The sequence below is a fragment of the Limanda limanda genome, chromosome 14, assembly GCF_963576545.1.
Source record: "Limanda limanda chromosome 14, fLimLim1.1, whole genome shotgun sequence".
Lineage (NCBI taxonomy): Eukaryota > Metazoa > Chordata > Actinopteri > Pleuronectiformes > Pleuronectidae > Limanda > Limanda limanda.
The window spans coordinates 22,765,130-22,782,771 of record NC_083649.1 but is presented as its reverse complement, the minus strand read 5'-3'; the positions used below and the strand labels follow the sequence as shown (position 1 = coordinate 22,782,771).

The window sequence follows — 17,642 nt, the reverse complement described above, 5'->3', positions numbered from 1 at the left end:
GCCATGGCAATGGAGATCGTGAAACAGACCCTCAAAATTAGGAGAGAGACAGAGCCTCGGGTGGTGGAGGTAGCAGCCATAACAAACACACAGTGTTTCAGGGTCAATTAGTTACACAGCTCTTTCCAAAGTAGGACATATATACAATGTGAATTAAATTAAACATGGTTTAATGTTTAGAGTTAAGTATAAAATAAATTCTACACACATGTATGGATTTGATATGGTTCCATGAGGAAATACCCTTTCCGGACATGTATGACGTAGTAAGGTTACATACGATTTTACCAGGTGGGAATCTTTTAGAGCTGGGTGGCATTACAACTCACACTGCACTTCTCTATCCTCCTTGGCCAAGCTTCGATCAATGCTTCTGCTTAAGACATCTGGGCCTCCAAAAAACATTTTCCATCAGCTTACAAGACTTCCATCACACAGAGACAGCCCCTGCCTCAGCCAACCCAAGGGACGCCAACGGCTCACCAACAAACAACAATCCCACAGGCCAGGAATGAGTTACAGAGGACAGACAAAAAGGGGGAACTAGCAATTAACAGTCAAGCTGTCAGAGCGGGGTTAGATCTTCCTCTTCTTGCTTAATGTCTCAATGTCCACCATATGTCATGGGAGTTGGATGCCCAGTCATAGTTTCCTTCTCAATGAACACAGAATGGTTTAACTGCCAGTTAATATGTGCTTAGCTCCTCCGGTCAGCGTGTTTCTTCCTCCCCCTGGCTTGCCTTACATGTCACCACATCAGCCTGATCATTCCATAACCTTTAGATGTGACAACAGTGTTGAGTGCTGTTGCCCTAAGGCCATTTAAAAACACCTGTAAAGATTTGTGGTGTGTTTGTATAGTGATGAACTTTTACATTTCTAAAAGAACCAAACAGAATGGGCTGCTTGGATGACAGATTTAAAGTGAGACAGTGGTATCTGCAAACCAGACATGCAAAGCTCAATATAAGAAAGCTTCATTAAGCATTCAGATGAGTCTTAATGCTCTGTTTCTTTCGACTAATGGAGAACAGTGTTGACTCACAAGTCTGTGACACAACGACTGAACTACTACAAGTGGAGTTCAAGACACAAGCAGAAACTGGAGACGGGGATTATTGCAGACAGAAAGAAGAGATTGTGGTTAGGGTCATGGGGGTGATACGAGTAGGGTTTTCCTTACATATGCGCCTGCTTTGAGTCTTTGAAGAAATTGCCTCTTGAGTGGGTTTAGTGTAAGAGGCTCTTATATTTTACAAATCCGAGGGGGATTTTTTAGTTATGAAAGTCGCACAATTATATATGGATATTACTCCCTCTTTCTAGCAACCAACCGAAAAATGTTTCCATGACGCTTTAAATAGATCTTTGCGTAGGAATCCCACAGGAAAATCATTTCATGTTTTCAGCCCACATTTTTAATCTGTTTGAGGTGACAGCGATAGCATTTGGAGATCGTTCTTCAGAACATCAGGGCAAATCTGTTTTGACAGCTTCCTCTGTTTAGGTGATTGCATTGGGAGAATCTGATACGGCCCTTTTCCCCCAGGTGAGAATAGTTATCTCCTCTCTCCTTTTCACGCATGTCTGCCCCCTTATCATTCCCAGAGTCTTGGCCTAACGCCTGCCCATCAAGCTCCATCACAATCTATGGTCCAGCAGGGGGTTAGGAGGGAGGCCCCCACCGTACACCCACAGTTGAATCGCTGGGCAACTGTCCAGAGAACGCCTTCTCACGAGCCATGACAACTTTCCTTTTTCAAGGATTGAGAGGTACTTAACAACTCAGCCACGAGGGATTTGCAGGAAGTTATGACTGAGGCTGTGCACTCAACCCCTGATGGCGATAAACATCAGAAAAACAATAATATTTTCCTCCTTTGACTGAGGCACTAGATCCTGCAGGGGTGTCAGATGGAACTTGTGCTTTTCAAACTTCCAGATATTTTGATAAACAGAGGGCATCTTGTAGAAAACCTTAAATAGGGGCTATCAGGTACGGGATAATCAGAATTTTAAATGTTTTTTAGATTCACAATAAAGTAAATAACTGAAAGGGAAAAAAAGTCCTGGATGTTAAGCTGTAAACTATGGAGCCACTCGCAGGTTTCCTGTTTTATTTTCAGTTACCTTTTCGGATTTTCTTAAAAAAAAATATTGGCCAAAGCTAAGATGTTGATTTGTTCTCCAGAGTCGGCACTTTTGCAATAAACACAAAGCAGGATTCTGCAAATGCAGATGTGTCATCTGGCTAACAAAGATAAGCAAGAGAAACTGAGGATGACACCTGAGAATAAACTGTTTCTTCTGAAACAAAGTAAGAAGTAAACATCCAGTATATTACTTCACAACATCTGAAATGAATTTCCCCGTATCTGGAAAAATACTTAAACTCAAATTACAGAGAAAATGAGGAAATGTAATACAGGAAACAATAGGTTGGAAATCCCTGATCTAATCAGAAAATGATCAACTGGTTCAAATTCAGTCGACATGCAATGGCCTTTCCAAAGCGATATTCTTAATCTATTAAACATTATGTGGCCGTGTTCCTTCCAGCCGTTAATCACATGTGCCCAACGCACTTTTCAAACAAACCTAGGTCAGAGGAAACAAGCCCTGCCACTAATGACTGTGCTGAATTCGTTTCCAGCAACCATTTTTCAACCAGTGCAGGGTGAACAGGTCAGCCAGTTAACCGATTCAAAACAAGCGGCGAGACATTTTATGACAACATGTTGAGGATAATGTTCCTCTATCACACCTCCGCAGAGGACAAAGCAGACAGCACAGCAGCGGGAACAAAATCACAACAAACAACACTCGTAAATTCTCCCTGTAGCTCATTGCCAAAGAATGTCAACACATTTCACCACTTGCTATTCACCTCACTTTACCATCTTCTCCATCTGTGCTACCAGTTGAGACAACTCCATTTTTCCAGTTTTTAATGAAATCTCAACTCGAGATCGGTGAAAAATGGTGCAAATGTAAGGAGAGGTTAGAGAAGCTGAAAAATAACGTACAGTAGATATAAAAATAACTTTTTCAGGAATCAAACAATTAGTTAACTTTTTTGCAGAAGAGAAAAGAAGCAATAACAGCCTTGATGATTAATGCAAACAATTCCTGCGGATGTTGATTACTTAAACCTCTGTCTGTACAAAGGCAGAGTTAGAACAAACTATGTTACTACACTTTCTGATACAATACTGTAAATGTGTATATATTAATCAGAATTGTGAGGAAATAAAGAAGACAATCTCTAGACTTAAACCTCAAGGAGCTGGTTGGGGATGAACTGGACAGAAGGTGAATGTAAAGCAACAAGGGCAACACATTACTCGGAAACAATTTTCCATTTCAAATGTTCAAATAGTGAAATGAGTGTTTGGCTGCTTCATGAGTCGAAAACTTTGATTCAACGAATTTCAACAAAATTTTTCCATAATTGCTTGTTTTAAAAAAAAAACTCTAATAATGATTTGTTCTATGCCTCATTTTCACAAACCCTGAGACACTACAATATAATAAGAGCAAAAAATGTAATAAACTTTCTGAACGGTAGTCTACATGGAATGGTAGATAAGATTACTGGAGAGAAGTGTCTTTGCTCAGTCTGCATAGTCACTCCTACAGGCTCATGGTCTTTGTGGGGCCCTGCTTAGTTGCTATAAGCCATGTTTACACGACAACTACAACAGAGAAGCATTAAAACCAAAAATATATTTTTATTCTCCAAAGGATCATGATGGGTTCACACAACTCGTAGACAATTATAGAAGTTTGATACCTCCAGTGTAAGCTCCTTGTCCTCATTTTGTTATACAGTTAATAAGCAAGGCTTGGCTACGAATAAATTGAAACAGTATCTAGTGCACAAAATCTGATTATAAATTTCGATTAGTCAATTCTATTAGCGTACAATGTTTTTTGATAGAAAAGCCACAAATAACGAAGAGAGGCTAAGGCTTGACATCGTAGTTTTAAGTTGAAGTGTTATACTTTGGGGGGGCTGAATGTGACAACCTGGTATTAACATTCGTCTTGACTGATCCTATCACAAGTGGACCGCTCTAAGAACAAGACTGAACACCCCCAAATGGGTCCTGAGATCCAATCGCCTGTGGCCTTTTCTTCTTGCTGTGTGAACAAAAGTGTTTCCTCTGCCACACATGAAGGACCTGCTACTCAGCTGACATCCTCTGATCAGAGGGAAACTTATTTTCATGCCTCTCAGGCTCCATACATTGATTTGTGTGTGGCCATCGAGACAATATCAACACTGGCCAATAAATAATGAATAAAAAAATGTCAATTTGTCTTTAGAGCACAGCTGCAGAAGATCCATTCAGTCCTGCCTAAATCCTCTCTCTCTGTCTCACTTGTTCACACACACACACACACAAACCATCATCATCATCATCATCAGACAAGCTTTGAACTCAGACTAGGCGGGAAAACGAGATCCGGTCACAAGTGGTCACAGAAGACACATGCAGGACACATTTCAAATGGCAGGTGTGAACAGACGGACTTAAAGCTGTCCACTTATGATCAGATCTCTCAGGACGGATGTTAATACCAGGTCTGAACGGGCTGGAAAAAGGCCTTGAGAGAATGTAATCCAAGATTGAAACATCATGTGTCAGAAATAAAATACCTTTTTATGTAGAACAGACAGGACAATGGCAAAAAAAGACAGGACGTTGTAAGCCTACTGCTTGTATTGAAAAAACAACTGAAGACCACGTTTACAGTTATATATCATTGTGGGCGTTACCATGAAAGCAAGAGCATTCCCATCTGTATCTCCATGGAGATTTAGTCTGGTAACTGGTGGTTGGATGTCAAACATAGACTCCAGTCTAAGCACTAGTTTAACACAGGATTACAAGTTACAACAACTCCCTGTAGTAGAGAGCAGCGTGTAACCAGGAGGCAAGTAGAACTCAGGGGCTGCCTGAGGGGAGGGTTACCCCCCCCAGAGCTTCAGAGGGCACTGCTTCTGTTGACACATACTGTACATACACGCATGCTCCCCATAACAGCGTAGACGAGCAAATCAGGAAACATAGGCAACATATGGCTCTGATCATAGAGGGGGAAAAGAAAGTTTCCCCTTTAGGCACCAGGAGCTTGAGCCAGGTTTAATCTGCAATGTCACAGCGCTGAACTGTGAAAGTTGTGCCCCAAGAATGATGTTTAACATGTGTCACATAAGCCACTGGTAGAAAAGACCTGAAAGTTCAACATCCAGCATCCACAATAGCTTTGTTGTCATTACAAACACTTAAGGCTCAAAGTGATTACATGAGTCTTTGGTGTGAGAAAGTTGTAAATAAGACCTGAGGGGCCACTCAAGTGCTTGCACTTACCCACCACTTCAATGTAATATTCCAAAGACACATTGAGCCATAAAGGGTGGCCTCTGAACACTGTGAAGTGGAAGAGGATCCCAATCTGTCTCTTCTTTTTGTTAATATCCACTAAGACTAACATGCAGCTCTGTCACAGGATGACAGGAAGTCATTTTTTCCACCAGTCTTATCACGTCTTCCTTCCTCTTTTTCTGCTCACATCCACACTTCACCTGATAAGACAGAGTAACGATCGGGAGGCTGGGGCACTTCTAAATCTGTGTTAGTCTCGACAAAAGGGAAAAAATACTAGGATGAACTGCTGAGTCATCTTCACCACTGTATTCTTAGCTTTCCTTCTCGAAGACAGGGGTCCAGTTCTTTGAAAGATGTGGCTCAACCTCTATCTCAGCAACTCTGGAAGAGACAGGAGTTTGCTGATTGATGATCTGACCGCTGCCTCTTCATCTCTCCATCTGGGACGGGCTGTGTTTGCTAGCCCACATCACCATGTTAGTGAGGGGTGTTGTCAGCTGGAGCCTGGCAGAAAGGCAGACTGAGAATCTGCTGACAAATTGCTGCCATTAATCAATATCAGGGCAGTTTAAGCGAAGCAGCTCTCATCCTTTTCCAAAGGAAAAGAGGCTACACACCGGGCCAAACCAAAGAGGGAGAAAGAGGGGTGAGAATACTTGACACTGTGGGTATCCCTTGTGGACATGGATTGTTGTTCTTGGAGAAAAAAGAGAGATGTTCTTCAATCTTTGGACGAGGCTTAATTAGATTAGGCCTAGTGGCATATTATCAAAAATGATGTATAAAATTCGATAGTAGAAGAAGATAAATTCGATAGTAGAAGAAGATATTTTCACATGCAACACGGTTCTACCAGCAGAAGTCCAGCTGAATGCTTAAGGGTTCATCCATTCTACATCTTTTTTGCTTGAAAATAGCATTTTCAAACAAATGATCTCTGTCCACGTAAGGATTTTGGCTCTGCATCAGTTTTAATTCATGTGTATACTTACACATCTAAATATGCATTTCAAGTGACTACTCAAACACACTGGGCATAAGAGTGCCCCTGTGAACAGGAAGGCACAGGAAATTGCTCACATAATAGCTCCTCTCCTACACTTGTTAGCCGTTGTATGATTATAAAATGCAAAATATATCCGCACAACAGTGTTCCCAACAACAACGGGGTCAGCAATGCTAGTAATGGATTAACCACGTTGCGTTCTGCACTGATAGCCTAGGTTGATGCTGGGTGTTTTCTACCTGAAGGGAGTCATGTGATAGGAGCCTGATGAATCAGCAAAGGCTACACCGTGACCCCAAAACCCAGTCTACAAGTGATTGTGAGTTTCAATGTCATTGTTTCAAAACCTGCCCCAGTTTTTAAACTAAAACTTCTCTGTTATAGTGTCTCTAAAAGTGATAAGGAGCCAGGCGTACGCGTAGCAGAGTTGATGTGTTTTACAAAACATAGTGGTATGGCTGAAGCCTCAGAAGGTGGATGTGCCTTGAGAAAAAGAGCTCAGAGCTGTGTAGCTCAGAACTTGAGTGGTATATGTACCATGGAGAGTAGGAGGAAAATCCCAGACCAAGTGTACAATATCTGATGAATCATTCTACAGTACATAATCATAAACCATGAGCATATGAGTTCACTAAACCAAAGAAAAGTGACAGGGGGAAAAGCAGCAGGAAGAGCTGTATGAGGGAAGACGGGGATCAGCACTAAGTGTGTTAAACTCCACAGAGTCCCACTGGGTGTGGACAGAAGAAGAGGACGTGGAGGGAGGCTGCAATAAGAGAAGTAAGAGCAGGGGTCATAAAAGTTAAGATTCAAACTGGTACTTTTTTCCTTCAAGCTGCTAAGGGAGGTAAAATGCTTCTCATATAAACATGACCACTTCTAGATGAGGGAGTACTGTTAAAGTTCAGCCGGCTTTGGCATTACTCTTTTTTTTTTTGACCCTGCACAGGCCTGTGACACATTTATATCCCGCTACTTATTCCTTATGAAAGAAAAACGTTAGTTGAAGGCTTCCTCCAAATTAAAGGATCCTTATCTTATTTTGGAAGTGTCTAGCTCGAACCTTCCAGATATACATTGGGTGTATATCTGGAAGGTTCTGGGTGTAATTATGTTGTTATGTGAACGGGCTTTGGATAACAGCGGGTTTCCCTCGGGGGAAGCCCTGGTGATCCTGAAATTAGTGCTTGTATCCTACCACATTCAAATATAGGCATGAACATCAAGTGTATGTTTGTCAACAGACGCCAGCACTGCCCTGTCCTCTCAAGTTCTTAATTATTACAGCAGGATTCCCCGCTAACAAGTATTCTCTGTCTCCTCCTTGTGGTGTTAATTTGTATTGCATCCAATACATTTAAATCATTATGAGTAATTCTAATGAAAATATTAGTCCAAAGTATGACGTTGACCTGTCGATAAAGGAACTCCTTAAAATTTTCCATACATGTATTTTGTCTGTCCCATTCTGTCCAACAAATACAGTATAGACTACAGGCTGTGCAGCTTTAAATAAAGTCAGAGGCCAACAGAGTGGCCACTGTCCAAATACTGGCTTTCCTGTGGCGCCATCTGCTGGACAACAAATGCTCAAACCTAAAATGGCACACGTGAACATATCTCAATACATATGTTTATGCAAATAAAAGGTCTAAACATGAGGTGCGGCTTGAAATCATATAGACTGTAAATGTTGTTTGTAGGTAGTTGACCTCAACCACACATGGCAAAAAAGACCAAAGGAAATATATGAAAACTGTGGCCTGCTGAAATTATAATAAGATGTAATAGTGCGACATGGCATGAATCTTACCTGAGCAAAGAGAAAACGCTGTAGGAGTTCCGGACTGAACTCAGGTCGACCTGAAGCAAACTGTTTTTCTTCCGCTCCGACTGATCCTGCAACAGCAACATGTCAGTGTTTCAGTGCAGAAGTCAAAAAGCTAATGAGATTAGGACTGGGTATTCCATTATGATGTGGGAGCCCTGGAAAATGGACAAAAGTCTGTACCTTGTGATCAAAGTCAGCTGAGTAGTAGCCATCATTCAATCCGAATATGATCTCATTTGGATTCCTGGATCGAATCTGTGGACAAAGCGAGACAGCAGCGGCTTATTGTGCGGACGGAGTCGAAGAGAACAAAGGACAGCGAGCATCTGGATGTGAATAAGAGACGCTGCTCTGCATTTACGGGCTCTGAAAAAACTCTCACTGGGAAAAAAACGGCAGTAACACTAACTTCTTTTACTGTATCTGTTGATGTGCTTTGGCTCAGTTCTCACAGCATAGTTTCAGTGTGGAAAAACATTACAGTTAAGAGCCAAGTCGACCTCAGTCCCCAGAATAAAGACACATCATATTAGCACAAGTTTCTTACTGAGCAGTTACATCAACTCTCATTCAAACATGAGGTCTATGGTGAATAGCAATGCAACTAATCAGCCATCACGTCATCAATATACTTAATAACGAAAAGAAGAGATCCAAATGTGGTGAAGTTCTAAGTCTTAAACAGTAGTGGAGGTTGCAGTTTAGAATAATTTGTAAACATCTTTGTTGTGCTGTAAATTAGCTCATAATATTTTAATCGATTAAACCTGCAAGTGATGAAAACCAGGCTTGGTCAATGTGTGTCAGTACAGAACAGAAAAACTAAACTGATGTATAATCACATTTTATCTTTTAAGAATGCAGTGCTAACAAGTGTGAAGTACAATAAACCAAATATTCAATTATTTTAAATAAGTGTTTCTTGGATTATTTTTAATATTAACTCCTGATTGCATTTTTCTCCTTTTCTCATTTCTATTATCTTCAGGAAGCAAATTTCAGACGGTGTTTTGAGTTTCAATTTAATTTTAAACTTTCTCTGATAAACCTACTGTGCTTTATTAAATTTTGAGGTCAACATTAAGAATATACTATTTTCTGTTTCATGTTTTGCAAACCGAAAGTGAAAAATGAGCCTGAAAAGCCGAACATGCATACACTTGACAACTGTATTCACACGTTTCGCTCTAGACTGCAAACACTTGCTACCACACAGAAACCCTTGTGACAAACGTGCACGTTGTGTGGTTGCTGACCTGCTGCCCAGTGTATCTGAGGCCATCCAGATTGACCCTCCATTCTATGAGGAGCTGGTACTGTTCCTCTTGTCCGCCCCAGATCCTCACCACGAAGCAAGACACTGCGGTGTCCAGAAGGTCCGGCAGCATGCCAAAGTCCAGGCTGCGCCAGGTGGGATTCTGAAAATCACACACACATACACATGGTGAGTAGCAGAGTACATTTTATACCTAACTTTACATTGTTGAGACTGAATCAACACAGCTTTTTTTTGTCAGACAAGTCAAGGCAATACAAGCACAAGTTTTTTTTGTGTGTACTGAAAAACTTTGGATCAAAATATGAACTGTGTGAGGCCCCTGACTAATTTGATGACACAATGTGCCTTCCATACATTCTTCAGTAATTGAATCATCCTGTTCTTAATGAACCTAAGTCTGATCCCTTTCACAGTTTGCTCTCTGCTCTTGAACTTCCAGACAGGCAGCACTGAGGACTGTTCCTCCAAAGCAATGTAGACATTTACATCATTCAATTATGTAGCATTTCCCCCCCATCGGAGAGAAAATCTCTGGCTCTTTTGGTCACATTCAGGGGCAGTTTGGGGAGGAATGTCAAAAGCAGAAGTCCAAACCACAGGAGGTTACAGAGCTAGTGAGAGTCAGTAACGGAAGCGAAGCTTGTAGCAGCTGTATTGAAAACAGGAAGGCGGTTTCCCCTGAACGAACGATGACAGGAGACAAAATGCTAGAGTAAGGATGTGGAAATCAACAGGAGGAAGTGGGGCTGAGAGATGACAAAGGTCCAGGCTCCTGCAGGGCATAATAGAGTTTGTTTGTTTGCACTCAGCACTGTGCCTGGAAAGCTGCTTAGGTCAGCTCATGACTAGGCAGCACGCCTAAAAGTAATGTCCTGCCGTTACTACTGCGGTCACACAAACAGCAGTAGGAGCAGCCAAAAACCATGTAGCAATATAGATCGATGTCATCTATGACACATGAGAAACTACAAGTCCAAAGGTAGCTGAATGTGGGGCAGGCAGACAGGCAGCAGGTATAACTGTCAGCCTTGGCATCAGTGAAATACAGGAAGCTCGTCTTACATCAGTACGGCACTGCGCAAACCCCAAGCAGACATGAAGAGTTTGAATGTTTAAGAAAGTGTACTCACCAGTGAGTCTCGAATTACTTCACTCTTGTAGAATCCTAAAAAAGAAATTGAAGAGAAACGATTAAAAGAGGGAACATGTAGTTATGCACAAGCGACTGGATTAAATCCTATTGAGCCCGAGGAGAGTCACAGCGAGGATTTGTTGGGGATAACTTTTGTGTTACCTTGCAATATGTTTTGTGTTCTGTCCATTCTTTTACCTTACAATACTGCTCTTCTTCAATTTCCTCTGAGCCATTTGTAGCCGAGTTCAGCTCAGGCCTAATTTTTCAACAGGTCTTGAACAGGCATTCTGTTATTTGTGTCCAAACCTGACCCGAGCCTAATACAGTTTATGTAAACTACACTGTTTCCCTGTCTCTGACGCACATTGTTATTACTTATTTTTCCCAATAACAGACATGTGCAATGTAAAAAAGGTGCCAATGTGATAGCCCGATCACATTGGCACATTTTGTCCAAACCCAGCCAGGACCCACTCTAACATGTAGCCCATTTACACCTATCTCACACAGTGTGCTGATATCACTTCTGCCCAATACACAATGTAGTATAATTATTAATAATGATAATAATAATATTAACTTGTATTTATATAGTACCTTTTCAAGAGACCCAAGGAGGCTAACCTGTGTAACTAGGGGCCAAAAGAAAAAATAATGCATACAAAAAGTGATATTAATAAACAGCACCAATGGCAGGGTGGAGTGTTCACTGAGGCCAAAGGCCTTGGTAAACAGGTGGTGTTTGAGGAGTTTTTTGAAGATGTCCAGAAATGCAGCATTGCAGATTTCGGCGGGGAGAGAGTTCGAGAGGGTGGGGTCTGTTAGATAGAAGGCTCTGTCTCCAAAGGTGTGCAGTCAGGTGTTGGGGATGTAGAGCAAACCTGTGTCTGAGGACCGCTGCTTTCGGGACAGAGTTTAGGGGGGAGGAGGTCAGTTAGATATGGTGGGGCGAGGGCATGGAGAGGTTTGTCGGTGAGAAGGAGGAGTATATATTCAATGCAGGCCTTGATAGGGAGCCAGTGAAGGTGAAAGATGATCGGGGTAAGTGCAGGTGAGAACACTGGTGCCAGAGTTGTGCACGTTCTGGAGTCTATTCAGGACATGTACCCCGGACAGGACTATATTGCAGTAATCCAGGCGAGAGGTGATAAATGCATGAATGAGGGTTTCTGCCTGAGTCGAGGAGTGAGGGCCGGAGTCTGGAGATTTTCTTCTAGATAAAAGAAAGCTAATTTGGTGGCGGATTTGATGTGAGATTTGGAATGAGAGGGTGGAGTCCGGAATGACACCCTGGTTTCCGGACCTCAGGAAATGGGCAGATGGAACAGCTTTCCATGACGAGGAGGAAATCTCCAACTTCCAGAAGCAGAGCCTTGGTGGCCACAACAACTATGAGCTCAGTCTTGTTACTGTTGAGTTTGAATTTAATTTGCAAAAACTAAATTAATTCTTAGATTAAGATTTCTTTTCAGAAGAACGCAGAAAAGTGATCTGCAAGATGCTGTGTGATTCAATCAGAACCAGTTACTGTACTCAGAAACTGTTGCGAGATAAAACATATTTCAAGGGAACGTAAAAGTAATCATCAAAAGAATTCTCGCCATGATCCTTTGGGGACTCCATAAAACTCTTCCTTCCGAGTTATGAGTTGATCATATATGTATGTACGTCTTTTATTAGGCAAAGGCTAGAGGGCTTCATTTATAGAGGTCCTTATCAGATATGGCATCGCAGCTTGGTTGAGCAACTTCTCTGCGCAGCTTAAGTTCAACTGGTTTAACTGAGGCAAGCTGCATTGAACATTAAAACAGCACATGTCTTTGCTGACTATTTACAAACAAGCTACGCTACAACAAGCCAATCGGAGTGACCGTAAGTGACCCATCCCATGCTCTACACACTGAGTAACAGCCAGCCCTCTAATAGGAGGTCGAGAGTCCCCCTTAGAAGATTAAATAGTTGTAAACATTTGACTATCCCACTGTCAATAAAGCTTTTTTTTTTACAAATGGGCACTGGATGGAGTTTCCTTGTTAGCCATTTTTTTGGGGACTTTTTCAATAATGGTAAGATCTATATTAACACCTGTGTAGATTTTATGTGTGGGTTGTATGGTTAACAAGCTGTCAGAACCTTGTTCCTTATCTAGTGACACCTCTGTGTACTTTGAAATGTTATTTTGAAATTTTGAGGTTTCACGGGCCAAAGATAAATTTCTCACTCTGTTGGACAATAAAAGTGAATCTTGAAGACTGTTGAAAACTTATTTTTTTCAGGGGACTTGTCATAAAGATCTGGAGATGACTTTAGTGACAGTGTCATCTAGAGTGGAGTCCTAGTGAGGATGTTAACACAGCAACCATGATGAATGTACTGGATTATTGGCATTGATTTACGGCAAGGAGTCATGTATGGCAAAAGTATCTGAGTGGATTAAAATCCCACAGGTCACTCACTGGCCCTATCTTCATGGCCCAGATTGACTCAAGTTTTATCTGAAAACATTACGAGTTGAAGGGGACAGGTTTTGTTTGTCAACTTTACAATATTACAATTTTTTTTGTGTCCAAAATCAGGGCAAGAGTACATCTTTTAAATTTGAGTGTGGATTTGCCTTGAAGAGACGATCACACTTTGGTTAGAGATACAGGCTGAATTACTCATCAAAAAACGCATAAGAGCAATTTAATTTAATTTGGATTGTCACACTGGTCATTACCACCTCAGCTAGCAGACTGTGTTGTAGCTATATCCATAATGAGGTGTAGAACAGTTCAGTGGAAAAATAATGTACAGTATATTGTATGTTTAATAAAAGTTTACATTTGTGATTGCAGATAACAGGCCAAGCAATATTTCCCATTGTCAACAGTGACATAGAGAAGTGAGAGGGTCTGTGTGTGTGTGTGAGTGTGTGTGTGTGTGTGTTTGTGCGTATGTGTGTGTGTGTGTGTGTGTGTGTAGGTGTTGTTCACACTGACCTCGAGATATGCATTCTCCTATGCAAAGGTGGAGGGTGAAGTATGTGTCCAGAAGTGGGGAACCATTCTTGTGGACAATGTTCCTGGCAGCAATGCTCCGAAGATGACGCAGTCGTCTCTGTTGAGCAGGGTGAAATATAGAAAGAGACAGAACTTGAGGACAGCACTTAAAATTGCATTCATTATTACATATAATATAACATAACATATAAACAGGCATCAGAGATGTTTGTGTTTTGTTCCGATCATGTGATGGTTGATAGCAAACAATTTCTACACTGCTCTGAAGACAGATCCGTGACTGGTTCCCAGGACAGAGGTGAAAAGAGAGACCTTCACGGATGAATGAATTATCACATTGCCCAGCCCGTGCATAATCAACCAAAACCAGCTGTTATTTCTCATGCACAGAGGCAAAACCAGCTTCGGCACTGAGACACGATGCTGTGTGGCATCAGCAGTTCAAGTAATAGATGCATGACGTTCTCCTGGTAGAGTGTGTGTGTGTGTGTGTGTGGGGGGGGGGGGGGGGGGGGGGGCTGTTAACTCAGCAGGCATGGTCAGTCATTACAGTCACATGAGAAATGTATCAACATCTTCAGCTCTAAAATGATTTATCCCACATTGGACAAATCACAAAGAGACATTTATAACCACTGACTTGTTTCCACATTGAACAAAAATCAGTAGAACAGTTCATATTAAGATGCACATTTCAGACATTCCACCAGACAATCACATCTGCGTTATTTGAACAGCAAGTCCCTGACCTGCAACCAAAGCCCTGCGTGCAGAATGTGGTGCCTACGTCAGCAAAAGTCAAACATTTAATAGGTAGCGTTGACATGAAATAAATGATGCCTCTAGGAGCAGTGAGTGTTTGGACACACGAGACCCACAGATAAGGCTCCTGGTGAGTTCCAGCTTGGGGCAAACACGTCGCTACAGCACAACTTCTCCCTTGACCAGGAGGCAAGACTAAATCGAAGTCATGGGATTCCCTGTGAGATTAAGGGCCCTAGAAACAAAAACACTGATTGTTCCAAAGGGGATATTTAACGCCCCCTTACCCCACCCCTTTGAAATGTCAGTGTACATGTGGGGGTATGAAACCACTGTGGTGGGTCTCAAGAATCAGAGCCCTGATTATAAACTACGCATTCAGACACAGATCAGAGTGAAGCTCAGATTTAGTGGACCATGTGCCATTAATGATCAAAAACGTGTGAATAGCTAGTCACAAGCCTTTTGATGAATATCTGTAATTCAGGAACATACACACTTCTCGATTCTTTAGAAACTAGAATAGATTGACTAAACAAAATCTTTGGTTTAAAATAGTTAGTGAAACAGAGCTGCTGTACACATGAAGGGGATCCCAACAAATCAAGACCTTGCATGAGAGTTCATGTAAATGCAGTGCATTCATTCTGACTTTAGGTTGATTCAAGTCCAGTGTCAGGACATTAAGGGAAATATTTCTGACCAAAAATTTGTCAAGACAAACTTTCCAACTCCTTGAAAAAGGCTATCTTGTTTATCTCAGGAGCAACGACAAAGACATTCAGTATTTAAAATCGAACTTTAGCGTTTATACTATCCATACCATCAATTGAGCTTTAAATCTATATTTTAGAATTAGAAAAATCCACAGATCACGACCCTAATTTATTATATTGCATGTATGACTTTGGATTTTCTTTTAATAACAAATGTTTTACAAATCTTTAAAAAAAATAAAAATAAGAACACCACATCATAAAAAACTGGTCTCTCACTCGCATGAAAAGAACACTTAATTAGTATGTATTTCTTAGACAAAATGATTGATTTGGAGACACATTTATTATGTCTTATTGTGTCTGAAAGCACCAACACATCTAAAGATATTTTTACCCTGATTACTTTGAGAAACATATATTCATATAAGCATTTGACCGACAATACAAGTTATTTAATTTTGTCCATATCACACTGCATTTCGCTAGAGCAAGCGTTCTCAATGTATTTTAGTATTACAGATCTTACAGATTAGAAGGTATGGCCTGTTTCGTTAATGAAACTATCCCAGTTCTGATACCGGGGCTATGAACGGAGTAAAGTGTTCACATGTCCTAAATAAAAACTCTGAAGATATGTCATCTCTCCTGGGTGTAGCTCTCAGTGTAGGTGGTATGTTTGGCCAGTAGTGGGACAGTAGCACAACGCTGCTGGGACAATGTCTTATCATGGAGATACAGATATTCTATTGAACGATGTGCAGGATAATGAACAATCAAGACAGTGAATCTCTGTTGTATTGGGGAAAATCCGGAAGTCTCAGGAGCATGCATCTTATCTTGAGACCTCAACACATACGTCTGGAGTTATGTGCATGGCCAGACATCACTAAGAGTAAGATAGATTTGGTTAAACTGATTATTTAAGGAGCAAGAGCGCTTGGAATGTTAAAGGGATTATAGCAAGAAGCATGTGAGTGCAATGAACACGGCATGTCAGATATTCATACATCACATTTTCTACTTTTAATCTGAAAAGGGATATCGTCATATCGTCACGCTCTAAGGGAATCGCATCGTCCCACATCAGAGGAACAGGACAGCTCGATGACTGGAGTTTGAATCTGGTTCACTGAAGTCAAGTTACTTTCACAGCCCTGCAGTGAACATGGAGCAACAGGGTGTCCTGGTTCCCTGCTGCACACGCTATGTCTCCTCCAGTGTTAGTGTTACACGTAGACGCCCAATGAATGAATGGAGTATTACATGTTCACGTTTCCACAGAAAACACCATCTTCACAGAGCACGAGTTCAATCTGACACACTACCTGATCCAGAGTGTCTTACTTTTTCCAAATCACTAAACGATAGACAAGCACTGACACTACCGTCTGCTCTCTACTGGGCTGTCACCTGGCTGTCACACAACCAAGTTCGGTTACCGTTAGCAGTAGCATGCTAGCTTCATGCAATAGGTGAAGAATTAAAAGATTAAAAACCTACAAATAGGTCAACACGCAGAAAAGCCGGGGCTCAGAAATGTCAAGCACCAGTCTGACTGATTTCACTGTGTCTGTGTTGTCAGTGTGGCTAGCTCCGTCCATGTCCAGCTAGCTAACTGTAACTTAGCCAGCTGTGAGCTAACTAGCTAGCCAGAGAGGCCTGACGTGTTTCTCCGGTCTGCAGTTGTTCAACTCCCGTTGCAAACTTCACACGCCGAGTCTGTCCGAGTTCACTAACTATCACCTGGTGTCAACGTGAGCTCCCAGGAGGAGCATTTACCTGCTGGGACGTGAGATCTACGTGCAGGGCTCGGGAGGATGAAGCTCCAGAGTTGGTGACAGAGGCGGCGGGGATGGCGAGAACCCGACCGGTGATGGAGTTCATCCTCCTGGCGGCATCTAACGGCTCCCCCTCATTCAGCAAAACGTCCCGTCCTCGACATGCAGGACCCTCGCCTGGGAGTCAGCGGAGCTCCGGACCGGGAGCGGGGACACCGACACGAGCCTGCCGCTGTGGGGAAGGCGCTACAACAGCTGTCAGCTAAACGGGACGTAAACAAAGTACAGGCTACTCGCTCCTCTCTGCTCGGAAATCCGTGTCCGGTTGGGAGGCGCGCCAACGAGCTCGCCGATTGGCTCAAACCAGCGTCCGTCACGTAGAGGCGGTCCCCAGGGATGGAAGGCGGCGTTTCTATTGGCGTTCGTGTCTGTTTGTCGCCCAGGACGGGGCGGGTGCTCGGTGAATTCTGTCAAAGCTGCGAAATATGAGGAAGTTGCAAAGCGCGGCGTGACGTGCAGGTGACAGGTCCACGCTAACGTCGTTTCTCACCAGAGTAAATGCTGAGAAAGTGACGGGAACCATTTGAATTCACATTTAAATGAAGAGATCAAAGAGTCTGACCTCAGAGGAACAAACATCATGAACCCGCAGCGAGTAAAAGAGCTGGTTTCACTCACACTGATTCTGAGTGGGTTTCACCTGAGTGATCATTTCGGAATTTCTACAGTAAAAT

The 17,642-nt window shown here is 42.1% G+C and overlaps 1 protein-coding gene across 1 annotated transcript in view; it reads right to left on the bottom strand.

Moving 5' to 3' along the window:
- Positions 1-17,191, bottom strand: part of uvrag (UV radiation resistance associated gene) — an 87,153-nt gene extending 69,962 nt beyond the window's left edge. The window contains exons 1-6 of the mRNA XM_061085479.1: positions 16,910-17,191; positions 13,629-13,746; positions 10,643-10,677; positions 9,490-9,651; positions 8,414-8,488; positions 8,216-8,301 (exon numbers count right to left, since the gene is read on the bottom strand). Coding sequence (XP_060941462.1) covers positions 8,216-8,301; positions 8,414-8,488; positions 9,490-9,651; positions 10,643-10,677; positions 13,629-13,746; positions 16,910-17,014 — 581 coding nt within the window. The 5' untranslated portion in view covers positions 17,015-17,191. The remainder of the gene's footprint in view (positions 1-8,215; positions 8,302-8,413; positions 8,489-9,489; positions 9,652-10,642; positions 10,678-13,628; positions 13,747-16,909) is intronic.
- Between the last annotated feature and the right edge of the window lie 451 nt (positions 17,192-17,642).